General features: G+C 37.9%; 1 protein-coding gene across 1 annotated transcript in view; it reads right to left on the bottom strand.

Annotated features, from left to right (window-relative positions):
* Positions 1 to 15,492, bottom strand: part of LOC107295893 (rho GTPase-activating protein 20-like) — a 37,185-nt gene that overhangs the window by 10,051 nt on the left and 11,642 nt on the right. The window contains exons 3-9 of the mRNA XM_015825228.1: positions 14,580 to 14,729; positions 12,501 to 12,542; positions 11,292 to 11,376; positions 9,644 to 9,721; positions 6,521 to 6,587; positions 1,608 to 1,796; positions 807 to 985 (exon numbers count right to left, since the gene is read on the bottom strand). Of these exons, the coding sequence (XP_015680714.1) occupies positions 807 to 985; positions 1,608 to 1,796; positions 6,521 to 6,587; positions 9,644 to 9,721; positions 11,292 to 11,376; positions 12,501 to 12,542; positions 14,580 to 14,729 (790 nt within the window). The remainder of the gene's footprint in view (positions 1 to 806; positions 986 to 1,607; positions 1,797 to 6,520; positions 6,588 to 9,643; positions 9,722 to 11,291; positions 11,377 to 12,500; positions 12,543 to 14,579; positions 14,730 to 15,492) is intronic.

Here is a 15,492-nt window from a genome sequence, read left to right as displayed (position 1 = left end):
GCATGTTTCATTTTCAAATATAGTAACTGTGGGAGTTGTGGTTTATGCACAAATTCCTGTACCCTTAAGGGGAAGATAAGCACAATGCATATATACCTAATTTGTATGAAGCAATACCAAATGGTAAATCTTTGAGAGATTTATGTGTACATCAAAACCTGTAAGGCAGGGGTGTCAAACTGCTGGCCCACGGGTCGGATGCATCACGCGGAACCCGCGCCCACCCCATTGCTGGCACAAGAAGAAGAAGAAGACAAGAGATGGCAGAGCATTTGAAGGATCTAATTTGCCATCTACCAACTAGATTTCCCAAATCTCGTTTCATGACTGGTCATGCTCATAATGGCAAATACGGATAGTTCTCGACTTTTAACCAGTCGAAGTTACAATGGCACTGAAAAAAGTGACTTATGACCCTTTTTCACACTTATGACCACTGTAGCATCCCCATGATCATGTGATCAAAATTCAGACACTTGGCAACTGACTCGTGTTTATGGCAGTTGCAGTGTCCCGGGGTCCTGTGATCACCTTTCGCAATCTTCCGACAAGCAAAGTCAATGGGGAAACAATATTCACTTAACAACCATGTTGCTAACTTAATGGCAAAAATCACTTAACTGTCTTGTTTAGCAACAGATGTTTTGAGCTCAATTGTGGTCATAAGTCGAAAACTACTTGTATTTTCTCAATGAAGAGATTCACTATTATATATTCTCAATAACCCAAATGTGTTCTAGGACTTTTTGTGCACACTTTTGGCTAGACAGTTGCCATCATCTGCTTGGGATGTAAAAGAGACTTACCAAGATAGGTTTGGGCAGGTTATCATTCTCACAGAGGGATGAGAGGGAAAGGCCGAACAGCTTCCCCAATTTGGAAGATGTTGGAGATGGCACTAAATGGTCCACTGGAACACCTGTTTCTCGCCAGAAGGCCCAGTTTATAATTGATCTTCTCCTTTTAAATGGCTTTTGGCTTAACTCTAAAGAAAGGCAGGAAGGAAGAAAGTAAGTTTTGCTATTTGTTTATTTTAGAAGAGAAGACTATTCTTGTTGTGGAAAGTGAACACTATTTGTGGTTAAGGTGTTAGATGAGGGTATACTATGGACAAACTCTATACTTGTGCATTTGATTTTTGTTTTCTAAATAAAGAATGTTCTACTCTGTTGAATTTAATTGTATTAACGTGAAGCCCATTTCTCTATTCAGATTGTTCTGAACTTTGTCTTTATGATTTCTGCAAATCTGACAAGCGTTTCTTCTAGCTATTGTCCCAAACTGTTAATGAAAATATTAGAAGACCCATTCTTGTGGCCTTGTGGTGCCCCACTCAACACCTCCTTCAATCTGAGAAGAAACCATTGATCAGCACTGTTTTAGTATGTTTTAGATTCTCCAGTACTCTGCCATTTTATAATATGACATCCTACTTTCCTCTGCAATATACAACTATAAGAGAACAACTGGGATCCACTAATCATAGGAAGAATTGATAATAAACTCAATAGGCATTCCACATGACCTGGTGGGCTACACCTACAACATTACTGTTTGAGCTGGGGGACACTTGCTGAATGAAGCCTTTTGTAAATGGGAAGACTCACCATTTAACTGATGCCCAGTGGCCAGGCGACTTGGCTTGAGAATGAACTGGCACTGAAGCTCACGGGGCAACTGTTCTATTAGGAAGGCTCCCTGAAGATCCAGAGGGCAATCCCCATCCTTTGACCCCTGCGTCTGGGGCAAAGTGTCCCGAATGTGGCTCATTTTAATTCCAAAAGGATATTCGTGCCCTGCGCATAAAAGAAGAGATTTTAATTTGCATATGTGTAAAACAAGTAATATTCCAAAGAACAAGATCTATCGGAATGTCACAATAATATTTATTCTTTAAAAGTGGACTGTAATCCCTAGAATAAATGTATCATACTCACTTGATTTTACACTATGTTATCCCAAAGATACTTTTTCAAAAGGCAACTGGACTGTCTTGGTTTTGCTTGAAGACATTTTGCTTTTCATCCAAGAAGCTCCTTCAGTTCTGGAGTTCAATTCTTCAATTCAGCTTCTTGGATGAGAAGCGAAACGTCTTAAAGCAAAACCAAGAAAGTCCAGTTGCTTTTTGAAAAGGCACCTTTGGGACAACCAAGACCTGGATGACTGAAAATCTCCATAGACATTTACACTATGTTATCTTTATGCTCAATTATCTGGTACTCAGGGTTTTCAAAATCCTGTCTTCCCCTACTTTCTAGCCCAATCTCAGATTCTGTCTGCTAAAAATGGGAAATTTATGGTGTGGTTTACTTACTGACAGTGCCAGATATGTGGGCACAGGTCAGCCAAAGTGAAGGACTGACATATCCAGTGACTTTAAAGTATATCCACTATTATTTCTTAGAACAGCCATTATTATTTCTCCTACACAGGGCAAATGCAGAGCATTATGTGTCAGTCAAGTCACCACTGGGCACTGAAAGCCTAGGCTTTTGTATATCTCAAATGAACAGAAATAACAGAGATTTCTGAGTTTGTAGCCCGAGGCTTGCAAAACGACATCTGGATACCATATGAAAACATGTTATTCTTTTCCTCTCCTTCGTTTTCCTTGATAAGCAGTATATCCCACAGCGTAGGATAAGTTAGTGTGTATCCTTACAATGGAAGGATTTAAACTGCTTAAGGAAGCCAACTTTTGCTACTCTGGCATTCATAGCAAGTCTCATTGTTTTCAATATAAGATAGAGAAGTCCTTATGGTGAACCAGGCAATTGGAAGAGGTATTAGGAAAGGGAGGCAGATCAAATCACTTCAGGGTCAAACCTCAGCATGGGGAACTCTATCTCTGTATTCAAATTATTAGCCTTTTAACAAGTTAAGAAGAAAAACAGTTGAAATATTGAAATATTTATATTATCTTTCTCTCTTGAAGGAAAACATGCACATGTTATTTGAATCTTTTCTCACATACAGCCAGCAGTAAGTTCAGATTAGTTGGCCCTGTGTTGGTCTTTTAACAGAACTTCCAAGAACCATCAACTTGAGTCAGCTAACCAGGACAAGTATTTAGAATTAAAATACTGAGCAACAGTATACTCCAATTCAGAAAACAGAATCTGTATTCAGTAGCAGAACTGAACTCGGTCCACAGTCTTCCCATGCAACACTTTCCTGGTGAAGTTGAACACAAGTGTGATTTAAAAATTCTTGCTAAACTTTTGCAAATCTTCAAAATATCAACTGACATATCATAATCTACACCTCTAAGTCCCAACAACATTTCATAGCCAGGGGCCATACTTCAAAACAAAATTAAAAGCTGTGAGTACAAATTGCAGATAACATGAAAAATATCACTAAATGAGATTCTGTCCCTTGCAATGAGCATTGGACTTTATTTTTAAGTAATAAAACAGATTTGGTAAGTCATGTAGAAGCTTAACTCATTTATTTTGCATCTTATTTACTGAAAAAATATAGCATTTTTGTAGTTCCCAGCTGTCAAATTTTCAGGGTTTTTTTTCTGGCATATATAAAATAACCATCCAAAATTCCAGCTTTATTTGTCCCACTTGAATCTTTTCAAACGTATCTCAATGATCATAGGGCCCCTTCAAGTTCTAATTGACTCCCAGGGGGGCTACATAAATACAGTTTATGGAATTATATAGAAAGATCACAGATTTCTTTTAGGATGTGTTGCGACTTCCCAGCTGAGCTTTCAGTCCAAAACTCCTTGGAATTCTCCCATTCAAATATTAATCAGGCTTGACCTGTATATCTTCTCAAGTCAGATATGGTTGAAAAAGTTCTACCACCTGTTCACAGCACATGTCAAATAGAGTTGCAATATGAAAAATCATAGATACGAAAGTGGAGATTGTCATTATCTTAGAAGGTTCAATAAATTGGGGCAGTGTGGTAACTCAGTGGCTAAGAGATTGGGCTTTTGGGTTGGAAAGTCGACAACCCAAGTTCGAGACTCAAGTGCCACACGACAGGGTGAGCTCCCGTCCTCGCCCCAGCTCCTGCCAACCTACCAGTTCGAAACAATGCAAATGCAAGTAGATAAATAGGAAGGCCATGGTGCTCCATGACATCATGCTGGCCATATGACCACAGAGATGTCTTCAGACAGCCCTGGCTCAATGGCCTTGAAATAGAGATGAGCACCATCCCATATAGTTGGCAACGACTAGCGGAGCAAAATCTGCAGGGATTTCTTACTTCTTTTTTTTTTTTAATAAATTGGGATTGGTTCTGTGTTTTTTTAAATAGCCACACTGAATATGTTGCCCACTGCCAAGTTGCAATAGATCCAATGGAATGGCCATGCTAACAAGAACGGATGGTTGTGATTTGGTATGACTGCTCCAATACTTGGCCATTGTTGGTGTTCTAAAAGCACAGGGACAGTTGGCCTGACTTTTCAGAAGTATTGCAACATCCCAATTACAATTATTTTTTTAGATCAGAACAAATATGGCCAGCGCTACCGAACTTTATGATGTTGAAGAAAAAGGAGGTATTTCAACATTAAATTCAAATCCATATTTGTCTTGTTTTAGAATAATCTATTGTATGTGAATGTGCTTCAGTGATGCACTAACAAAGGCTAAAACATTTAAAAATGTATTAAGTCTGTCCGTGAGAGTAATGGCAGACAAGGAACAAAAGCCAAAAAGCAACAATTTGCCTTTCAATCTGCATCTGAGCAATACCCACTGCTGATCAGAACAGAGTTGAGATGAGTACTCTTAGCTTCCTTAAGTTCATGGGATCATATCAGAAGATACTGCATCATGCTTTAACAATGTGGGTTTCAGTAAGAGAAAACTATGTTCCACACTTAAGAGAGGAAGAGGTTTTTTTAAATTCATCTTCTTATAAGGCTTATGAACAAGTAATCTTATGAACAAGTATGCAAAAAAGACAAAGAAAATGAAAGGAAAAGGAAAAAACTAAATGGAAGGCGGGGTCTAGCTTTTTCTTATAAAAATAGCCAGTTTACTAGCAATCTGTAGTTTGTAATGAGGGGGTAAAATGGATGTTAATGGATATTTTCAATAGGTGGTTTATGAAAGCCAGGCCCATCTTTTTGAGCCTAACAAAATAATGCGTTCTGCAGATCAGAATTAGAAATACAGTTTTCAGCTGTCTGAGGTCATTTCTAAATCTACAATTACAACTCACCATAGTCACACATGCTCTCAAGAAAATATCAAAGGAAGTTGATAAATTTTTCTGAGAGAATGATATAACCTCAATCATTATCTGTATTGCTTCTGGTTTAAAAAAAAACAAACTCCAAACCTCATTAAAAATTCCACACTCCACAATGGTCCCTTTTCCTTTACCCTAACTTAACTAGCTCAATATGCCAAAACCACAACACATTTTTTTTTTAAAAAAAGGAAGTAAAAGTGGGACGCTACAGTAAGTTTTCTGAACTCGCGGCACTCTTTTAAAGAAAAAAACATACTGTATTTGACAAAATCAGCCAAGAACATGTCATCTTATCTTCGGTAAGTGTGCCAAGAACAATTGCAGATAAGAATCGCACTTGGAACAACTCTGTGTTGCTTTTCTTTTAATGTAGTATGATAAACCATGATTTCTCCACAGGTGTTGTTGCTGATTTGCACAACATCTGAAGCCATTTATCACATTTTACAAGCCACAGTGGCTGGATATACATACAACACAGTCAAACCCTAACCATTTAATGGCTTCATGCAATAAGTGAAACCAGTCTCAATTTTTCAAATATGAAATTAAATTCCTGATGAGCCTTCCTGATATTAATAGGCTCCAATTCCCATCAATCCAGCAGAAAGTCAGAGGTTACAGAAATTGCCCCCCCCCAAACAGAAGGAAATTCCCACTCTTGTTGCAGTTTATTAATTAGTTTAAAATATATTTATTCTGATTGTCTACTTATACAATGCCCACAGTAAAGAGTTTCTAGATGACTTGAAAAATATCCTTAGGCTGTCTTTGAATAACAAAATCATGAGTAATGTTTAATACTATTTTTTTTAGTTTAATCTATTTTGTTATACGTTTTCGACTTATATCCATCCATTTCGTTACAGTTTGAAATTATAACAGTTCTGAAAAAAGTGACTTACGACCAGTCCTTATATTTATGACTGTTGCAGTATCCATATGGTCATGTGATCAAAATTTGGGCACTTGGCAACCAGCAGGTGTTTATGAGGTTGCAGTGTTCTGAGGTCATCATTTGCAACCTTCCCAACCAGCTTCTAACAACCAAAGTCACTGGGGGAAGCCGAATTCGCTAAATGTCCGTATGATTCATTTAACAACTGTGGCAAAAAAGGTTGTTAAGTCGGCATGACTCACTTAATGATTGCCTTGGTTAGCAATGGAAAGTCCAGTCGGAATTATGGTTGTAGGTTGTTATTTTTTAGCTGTTATTGACTCTGAAACCTTTGAAGGAACATAATACAAAGCAAATTCTACATCATTAAGTATACCCTTTCCATGTACTTACCAATAAGAGGGTAAGGGGCGTCTTCTTTCCCAGAATTAACCCACAGCTGATAATCCTTCTCAGAACCCTTTAAAAATACAACCCTACATCTGTTAGAATGAACAGAAAGCTGATTTATTTAAAATTATAAATTAAAACATGTGTCCTTAACACAGCTGTTCTAGACTACAGCAGAGATCACTGACGTTTAACAGAAATCAAATAGCAGAACACTTAAATATTTACACTATTGGCACATCTGTTGTAATATGTGCCCCAACAGAGCTTTTGACAGGCTCCCTACACATTTGGGTAAAAACACTAAAGGCTGTATTTTGACCAGGCGTGACAATTGTATGCAATCTAAGTGCTATGGAGAGGGTTTGACTGCAGCTGCTGTTTCCACATATGGAACTCTACAGACTGTGGTGACATGGCATGACTGTGAACTGAAAAGGAAGGAAATGAAAGGGGAAAGGAGCAAAAAACATAGTATTTCTTCCATCTTGAAATTTGTTTCCATTCCAATTGATTTCATGCTTCCAGCTCTCCTTTGCAAAGATTTCCAATAAGCTGGAACATGTCAGGACGCTCTTTTCTAAAAACAGTATGTTCACAAAGCCAAAATTGAACAACACAAAAGAGAGTGAATATGGGGTGCCTTGTGGATTCACTAAGCCACCAGAGAGCAGGAACTACAAAAGAATACAGAGCTACACTAAAAACCAAACAAACAAACTCCTAGAATATACCCTGTGCCAATAACCAGCAAGGCTTAATTTATTTTCACTACTGGTATTTCTATACTATTCTACTACAAAATGGTCCCAAGTTAAACTCCTGATCTGTATCATTCTATTGGGTTACTCTTCTAGTTTTTACATCAGAATATGAGAGATTGCAGACAGAAAATTAAACAATCTCCCTTTGAATGTGTCCCATTTTCCTCCTGGGCAAAACAGAATGGAAGTGGAAGATAAAGAGGGAACACTTCTGGTTCATCTTTCCAGGAAACAGCTGATGAAAATATGGAGTGTTTGGTGCTCACAATGGGAAAGCTTTTAGCCAGTCTCACATTTGAAGCAATGCACCAACAGACTAGCTATCAATGGGAGGCTTAGCCTGTTTGGATCAAAAAACTCCGTTTCCCACACACACACCCTTGGGATGGCTAACTAACCACTGAAGGATCTTTTATGCTCTCTGCCCTTGGTTGTTTTTTTGCAGACCTTTCAGTACCAATAACGAAACATCTGCAAAAAAACAACCAAGCATCCCTAATTTTAACCCTGAGCTACAAATATTCTCCTTTATTGGTAACTACTCATTGTCCCAAAGGTGCTTTTTCCAAAAGGCAAATGGACATTCTTGGTGATTTTTTTAAAAAAAATTCGCTTCTCTTTCTAGAAGCTTCTTCTGTTCAATTCTTCAGCTTCTTGGATGAGAAGTGAAACGTTTTCAAATAAAAAAAAACAACCCAAGAAAATCCAGTTGCCTTTTAGAAAAACACCTTTGGGAGAACCATGATCAGGACGATTGAGAATCTCCATAGACATCTAACCATCCATTCAGAGTGATCTAGGGCAGTGGTTCTCAACCTTTTTAATGCCGCTACCCCCAACTGGTCGTAAGTCGAGGACTAAACCGGTCGTAAATCGAGGACTAAACTGGTTGTAAGTCGAGGACTACCCAGCCGGTCGTAAGTCAAGGACTTTCCCTGCCCGGGAGCGCCACGCATGCATGGTTCCGCCCCCTGCGCCGGCCGAGGTATAGCTGGCAAGCGGCAGAGATGGAGCAGGCCGACCACCAGCTGGCCCAGCTCAAGGGAGGTAAGGCACCCGCTGGAAAAGGGAAAAAAATGGCGGACAGCCTTGCTTGGCGACCCCGTGAAATGGTCGATCGACCCCAAATGGGGTCGCGACCCATAGGTTGAGAACCACTGATCTAGGGTCTTTTTTTCCATACAAGAAAAATCCACTGTTTATTAGCATATCAGAGCATTCCAGGATCTTAGGTGATAAAGCTACACTGTTTAGGCATTTTTTGACACTGGATAAAAATGTCCTTTGACAAATTGCTTACTTGTTTGGAATGGGGAATTCCTAGTAATTTTGGGGTGGGTGTTCCTAAAATAGAAGCATTATTGGAACGTCATGCAGCTGAAAGTATTGTGTTGTATACTGCCAAAAATGGTGGGGGCGGGTGAGAAAGCATCAAAAGAGGAGAGACAATAGTAATTGGTACTACAATCAAACCCTCCAATTGCAATGCTGCAATCTCATATGTCTCTTTTAGCCTCTCCATTTATGCTAGTCGCAGTGTTTCTCAACCTTGACAATTTTAAGGCATGTGGACTTCAACTCCCAGAATTCCACAGCCAGCATTGCTGGCTGTGGAATTCTGGGAATTGAAGTCCACATGCCTTAAAATTGTCAAGGTTGAGAAACACTGTGCTAGTGGCTAGAAGGCAGCAATCAGCTGGGGATCAAACAGCCCATATCTTCAACAGGTAGGAGACAGCCCCATTCTGCTTAACTTTCCACTATTTTTTTTTGGGGGGGGAAACTATTTTGAAATGGAAGGAGGGACTATTTTCGAGGAACTATTTTGAAAGTGCAGGCTGGACTGGCTGATGCTTGCTGGTCAATCCACTTTTTCAAGACTTCAGAAACACAGATTAGGTGTCTAGGAATCTGAGCTATACTTTCAAATTTGTCTGTGGTTACGAGGGGAACTTCCTGACTTAAGGAAATTTGACAGATGTTAATAGGATAGCTGACAGCTAGTCAAATAGTTCCCAAATAGCTAGTCAAATAGTTCCCAAATAGCTCTGGATCAAATGAAGCAAAACACAGGAACGCTAATGAAGGAATTGATCTTCTACTATATTGTCCTATTCAAGGATGCTTTTAAGCAAAGACAGTTCATATTCTCTACTTAACAGAGGAGGGGGAAAATTGAATTCAAGCAATATATTTCCTCCTCTGAATTAAGTACTTTCTTTTTCCCAGTAATTATTTTTCAGGATGGCCCAACTTGTATAATGCAAAATGATGTTTTTCAGGCATCAGGATTACTTTATAATACTGTGAACATTATTTGCCAACATAAACAAACAAATAAAAAATAAACAATCAATCTCACATTAATTCCAAGCTGCTGCAGGGCCAAGAGGATCACATCATTTGCTGTGTTCAGGTTAGTAATGGTTAAGGTTTTTGACTGTGAAGAAGAGAGAGAAACATTCAAACCTGCATTATTGCTCAAAAGAAAAACAGCTGAAAATGTCAGCCATAATTTGGGTATGACAACTAACGTATATGTAAGCTCAAAGGATGAAAAACAAAAACCAAAGATAGATGCTCTAACTGCATGTAAACTAGACCTGCATAAAAGATCTTGGCAAAGGGTTTTTTAAATGTTGTCTTATTTTGAGATTTTAAATAATAAGGGATTTATTTACACATTGCCTGTAGTTACACCTCATGCCATATTGCATTTCAGCGCAAAGTACATAAGCAACATCGGGTTTAGGGCTGGTAGACGTTTTCTACTCTCTTTACAGAAAAAATAAGGAACATGAAAGTTTTTCCTTTTACCTTCCCTTAAGTAAATGTTTTTGTACGGTCTACTATGACAAAATGCGGTAAGCACCAATGTTTTACTTTAAAAAAATTAATATTATTCCAGGACTTAGCCACAATATTAAGCTTTGTTCCTAGTTTGTGTGAAACAAGAAGCTCTAGTTAATTAAAACTTGATTCTGAACTCCTCTGAGTTGGTGGGGGTGACTTCTTTCTAGATTCATTCAGTGTATCTTGTAAACACAACTGATAGGAGTCTTTCAAATACTATGACCCATAATTTCAATCCCTCTCAGAAAGAATTTCTAACGAGTGCGAAATCTTAACCAAGAGCTCTTAAGAGGGTTATTTAAGTCAGAAACATTCTTTCTGGGAGAAAGATCATCCTCTTTTAAATCAAAGTACATATTAAACATTTCACAATTAAGTTCAAAACCAGCCACAAAACTTCCAATTTCGAAAGTCTCTGCGAGTTTCCTTTTCACCAACTGTTCAAAATAGCCTTCTGCCACAGAGATGCAGAAAATTATACAGTACAGTGCCACAGAAGGTAAACTGAAGCAGTATGAACTCAAGTCTATTTTTGCTCCAGGATGCACCTGAATAATTATGACATGAACAAAACAAAGCTAACATTTCTGCAAAGTAGTGATATCTGGCACCCAGCAGTAGGTCAGCAAATTTGCATACAGCTTGCCTTTGGTGAGAATGTGATAAAGTAATTTGGGTTGCTTATGTCATCTCCCCCTCCACTTAACCCAATTTGCAGATAAAATGAAGCTGATCCCCTGAGATGTCCAGCTGTTCTAGCTGGGGGAAAACGCAATCCACAAATCATACATATTTTAAAAAGCCACTCTATTGCCTCCTCACTAGTAGTTCCAATACTATTATATTGCATTTTTAAGAATGACCAGTCCTGGAAAGAAATATGCATCTGTTCTGCATTGTTATGTTTAACCTTAGTTCTGTGGGTCTCAAACAAACATATCCCTTGATTAGGAAAGAGTGCTAGCACTACTAGCCACAGTAGTAAATCAAAAATCTGAGGAATCAGACAGAATAGTCAAACAAACAGAAAAGATTGTGAATTCTGTGTACAACTCAAAAAGGCATCATCTGTTTCTTCACAGCTGCTTCTGAAGAAGCAGACAAAATATTTGCACTGGGCACACTCCTCATTCAAACTGGGAGTTAGAAACACTTACATATACGCAATTTCCAATATCCTTTGCAAGAATCTTCAACGGAATACTCTTGGGATAGTCTTTTGCTTTCTCTTCTTTGATTCGACTGTCGAAGCAAGCAAAAATCGAATTAAACTTTGTAAGTAAATTCACAAAACAGAAGTGACAATGCTGTAAACATTAAGGGAAGATTCTTTAGCAAAGCTAGCTAAGAAGCCTGTAGGATATTTCCTTAAACAAGATTATTTCCTTTAAATAGATCATTTTTTCATGTTATATAACAAAACTGTATTCAATCAAATTTAGTCACCTTATTCATCTCTCAGTCTTTCTCATTTATGGCTGCATTTCTAAAGACCATAAAATAACCTCATTTAGACTACACTTAGGGACCGCAATGTATCCACAGACACATTTCTCAGCATTTCTCAGACATTTTTCCCCAACTGATTTTTATATTTTTTAAAAATATAGAAGCTGACATAGTACAAAGGAACCACTATCCTCAAGCATCAACTTCATTTCTAAGAACGAGAATTTCTAAGCAAAAACTCCATACATTTTCTTCCAACATAAGAATAATGGAAAGAATGTCTAAGCCAGGGGGTCCTCAATCTTGGCAACTTTAAGACTTGTGGACTTCAACTTTTAGCTTTGCTGGCTGAGGAATTCTGGGAGTTGAAGTCCACAAGTCTTAAAGTTGCCAAGGTTGAGGACCCCTGATCTAAGCTCTTTTTGTTTTATTTTTAAAAAGAAATATGCTTACCTGCCTGAAAAAAGAAAGTAAGCTATGGTAGAAAAGAGTAGAGTTGGTGACCGGAAGCATTATGTTAATTCAGTTCTACATAACTGTACTCTGCCCAGATTTTGAAAACTGTTCAGTAAGTTCACATATTCTCAAAATTTCAAATGTGCCCACTAGCTCAAAAATAAGCTGGATATCTCTGAACTACACTCACTAAAATGAGAAACTATCTAAAGTTTGATCTAAATTAGATAGACAAGATTTTGCAGCAACTGTTTTGAATTTAAACAGGTTAGCTCTGACCTCGCTGGAAGTGTTCCATACTAGAATGTTAGGCAGTGTCAGAATATTTCCAGTAAATTAAAAGCAGCTGTTTCAAATTTAAATCAGGATGCTTTGTGCTTGAACCTTTTCAAATACAAATTTTGCACCTGGCTAACTTAGCAATGACTTCCTAATATGAATACAGAAAAAAATCAAAGTACCTTTGAAGGGAAGTGAACCACTTCTCTTTTTGCTCCACGGAACTGAAATAATTAAGAACACGTTTTTAAACTTTAGCAAATCAGTTCCAAATGGAATCTCTTTACTGTATAAGCCAACTTAGATAACAGTTCAGAATAGGTGAATAGAGTAGCAAATAAACTATCAGAGTAAAATATGCAAATCTGCTAAGCAAGGAGCCAACAGCCCAAGTCTCTTTGAAAATGAAAATGAAAAGAAAAAAAAAATAACAGTAAACCCAGATTGCAATTTTATTTCTATAAAAAGTCCTTCAGGTTTCCATCCAGAACAGAAACTTATTCTGCTACTGAAATGCCACTACAGCTCACACAAAGTGCTTTGTGAGTGGAACATACATTGTAGAAGAACTTTAATCACATTGCCTAGTTTAATTTTAAAATCTGTATTCTTTTGTAATTGATCTCCAGACCCAACAAGCTGAAAACTACAAAGGATCAAAATATATAGAGTAGCTATTTTGGAGAATGTAATTAACTTCTATAGTTAATTACTATTTTCTGCATTGGTTATGCCACATTTAGAATTTCCTCTTTCACAGAGACGCCAACATTTAAAGTTGGACTATTTCAAAGTCAACATGAGAGTCAAGCAAGAATATCCATTAAAATGTATTTCTTCATTGATACAGGGGATCAAATAACAATCACATTATCATTGTAAATCAGTATCTATTTTCTCAAACTGTGAAATAAACTGAAGTAAATCAAACTGTGAAACCTCTTAGTGTAAATGAGATTTTGGGGAAAAAGAAATACTGTAGATATAGTACAGTATGTCACATAGAATGTTTCTGTAGAGACTGACTTTTTTCCCCCTTACATTCAATCATATCCAGGTCTTGGAAACTGACAAGTCCCTGAGGTTTTTTTGGCAAGGTTTTTCAGAAGTAGTTTGCCACTGTCTCATTCCTAGGGCTGAAAGAGATTGACTGACCCAAGGTCACCAGGTACTGATATAATCACACATAAAGCTGTTTGCCTGACTACCAATTTATTTCAATGTCTTGGTTGTTAAAATCCTAAACCAGGGGTCTTCAAACTTGACCCTTTTATGACTTGTGGACTTCAACTCCCAGAATTCCTCAGCCAGCGTGCTTGGCGGAGGAATTCTGGGAGTTGAAGTCCACAAGTCATAAAAGGGCCAAGTTTGAAGACCCCTGTCCTAAACGTTATTAAACCAGAATACCTCCAAAAAGCACTTCCTTCTAATCCATAAATTGCCCTAGAATTTCACTCATACTCTGATGTTCAACTGTCTTTTCAGGCCTTTAAAAAGCTTCTATGACAAGTTCTAATTGTTTATAAATAGGAACATCCAATTTTCATGGGTCTCTTCTGCTGCAGATGTTGTGTCTCTAATTATCTTCTCCCATCCATCTATCACAAATAGTCTGGGAGAATAAAGAAACTTTTAAAATTCTGGGAATATGGCAAAATGAGATACCTTGATTCAAATCAGCATAACTGCATTCTGCTAAAAGTTAAGCCACAGTTTGATGCAAACCCTGATCCTCATTCTAAAGTTTCATTCATAAGATGAGGAGTACAGATCCACTTTTCTTTAAACTCAATAACTGAATATTAATGGTTTCAGAATATAGCTTTGACACCCAAGGTAACTCTTAAGCAGTGACTCAGTTGGATATATGCAAAAAAGGTAAAGGGAAAGTTCCCTGCCAGTCATGTCCGATTCTAGGACACAATGCTCATCTCTGTTTCTTGGCCGAGGGAGCCAGCATTGTACAAAGACAATTTCTGTAGTCATGTGGCCAGCATGGCTATACACCGAGGTGCACAGAATGCTGTTACCCTCCCACCAAAGCGGTACCTAATTATCTACTCACATTTGCATGCTTTCAAACTGCTAGGTGGGCAGGAGTTGAGGCAAGAAATGGGAGCTCGCCCCATTGCACAGACCTTGGGTCTTGAACCGGGGCTGTCAGCTCTCCAGCTGACAAGCTCAGCATCCTTAACTGCTGAGCCATCGCACCTCTGGATATAGGCAACGATAGAGAAATCAATAAAAAGAATCTCTTGTACCTGAAACTAGCGACACAGTTGGTTGTGGGCCATCCCAAAACAAAAGATCGATCCGCATTAGTGCTGCTCTCACAGACCTCTTCCAAGCAAGATGCAGTCCACATTTCAGAGAGGCGTGCCTGGCTCTTCAGTTTGAAATGCAACTGGGACCTGCAATTAAAAAAAGACATATTTTTTATATAGAAAAGTATAAAGAAAGAAACAAAAACATACGGGGCATATGTGTTCTCTCTCTCTCTCTCTCTCTCTCTCTCTCTCTCTCTCTCTCTCTCTCTCTCTCTCTCTCTCTCTCTCTCTCTCTCTCACACACACACACACACACACACACACACACACAGAGTGTTACAAAGCATTTCAGTTGTTATATTTCAATATCATCCATAACTAGTCTATACTGATAAGTAATTCATCTGTTAAGTTGGTAACACTACCAATAGAGCAGGAAATTAGGACCCATTCATTTTATCTTTTCAGTGCTAAAGAATATGCTCAGGAATCCATATATGGGATCTCAAACCATTCTGAAAATACACAAATTGGACAAACATACTTCCGACTCTGATGGAGAGCCATTATACATAAAATGAAAATATAACTCTAACATTTTAATTTTTATACACTGTTTTATACTTCGTTGTTTTATTGTACACCGCCCAGAATCCTTCTTTGAGAGAGTTGGGTAGTTCAGAAATGTGAAATATAAATAAATAAAAACAAATTTTTATTGTTGATTTTTAGATTTGTGTTCATACTTTCCAATTTTATAGATACTATATCAACACCACAACTCTTATATTACATACCACAGATAACAATAACAACAACAATAATAAAAAAAGTTGGAAGGGACCTTGGAGGTCATCTAGTCCAACCCCCTGCTCAGGCAGGAAACCCTATACCATTTCAGACAAAT

The sequence above is a fragment of the Protobothrops mucrosquamatus genome, unplaced genomic scaffold, assembly GCF_001527695.2.
Source record: "Protobothrops mucrosquamatus isolate PMUCROS unplaced genomic scaffold, P.Mucros_1.0 scaffold2552, whole genome shotgun sequence".
NCBI classification, from domain to species: Eukaryota; Metazoa; Chordata; class Lepidosauria; order Squamata; family Viperidae; genus Protobothrops; species Protobothrops mucrosquamatus.
The sequence above is the reverse complement of the archived record's forward strand: the minus strand, read 5'-3'. Positions and strand labels throughout refer to the sequence as shown.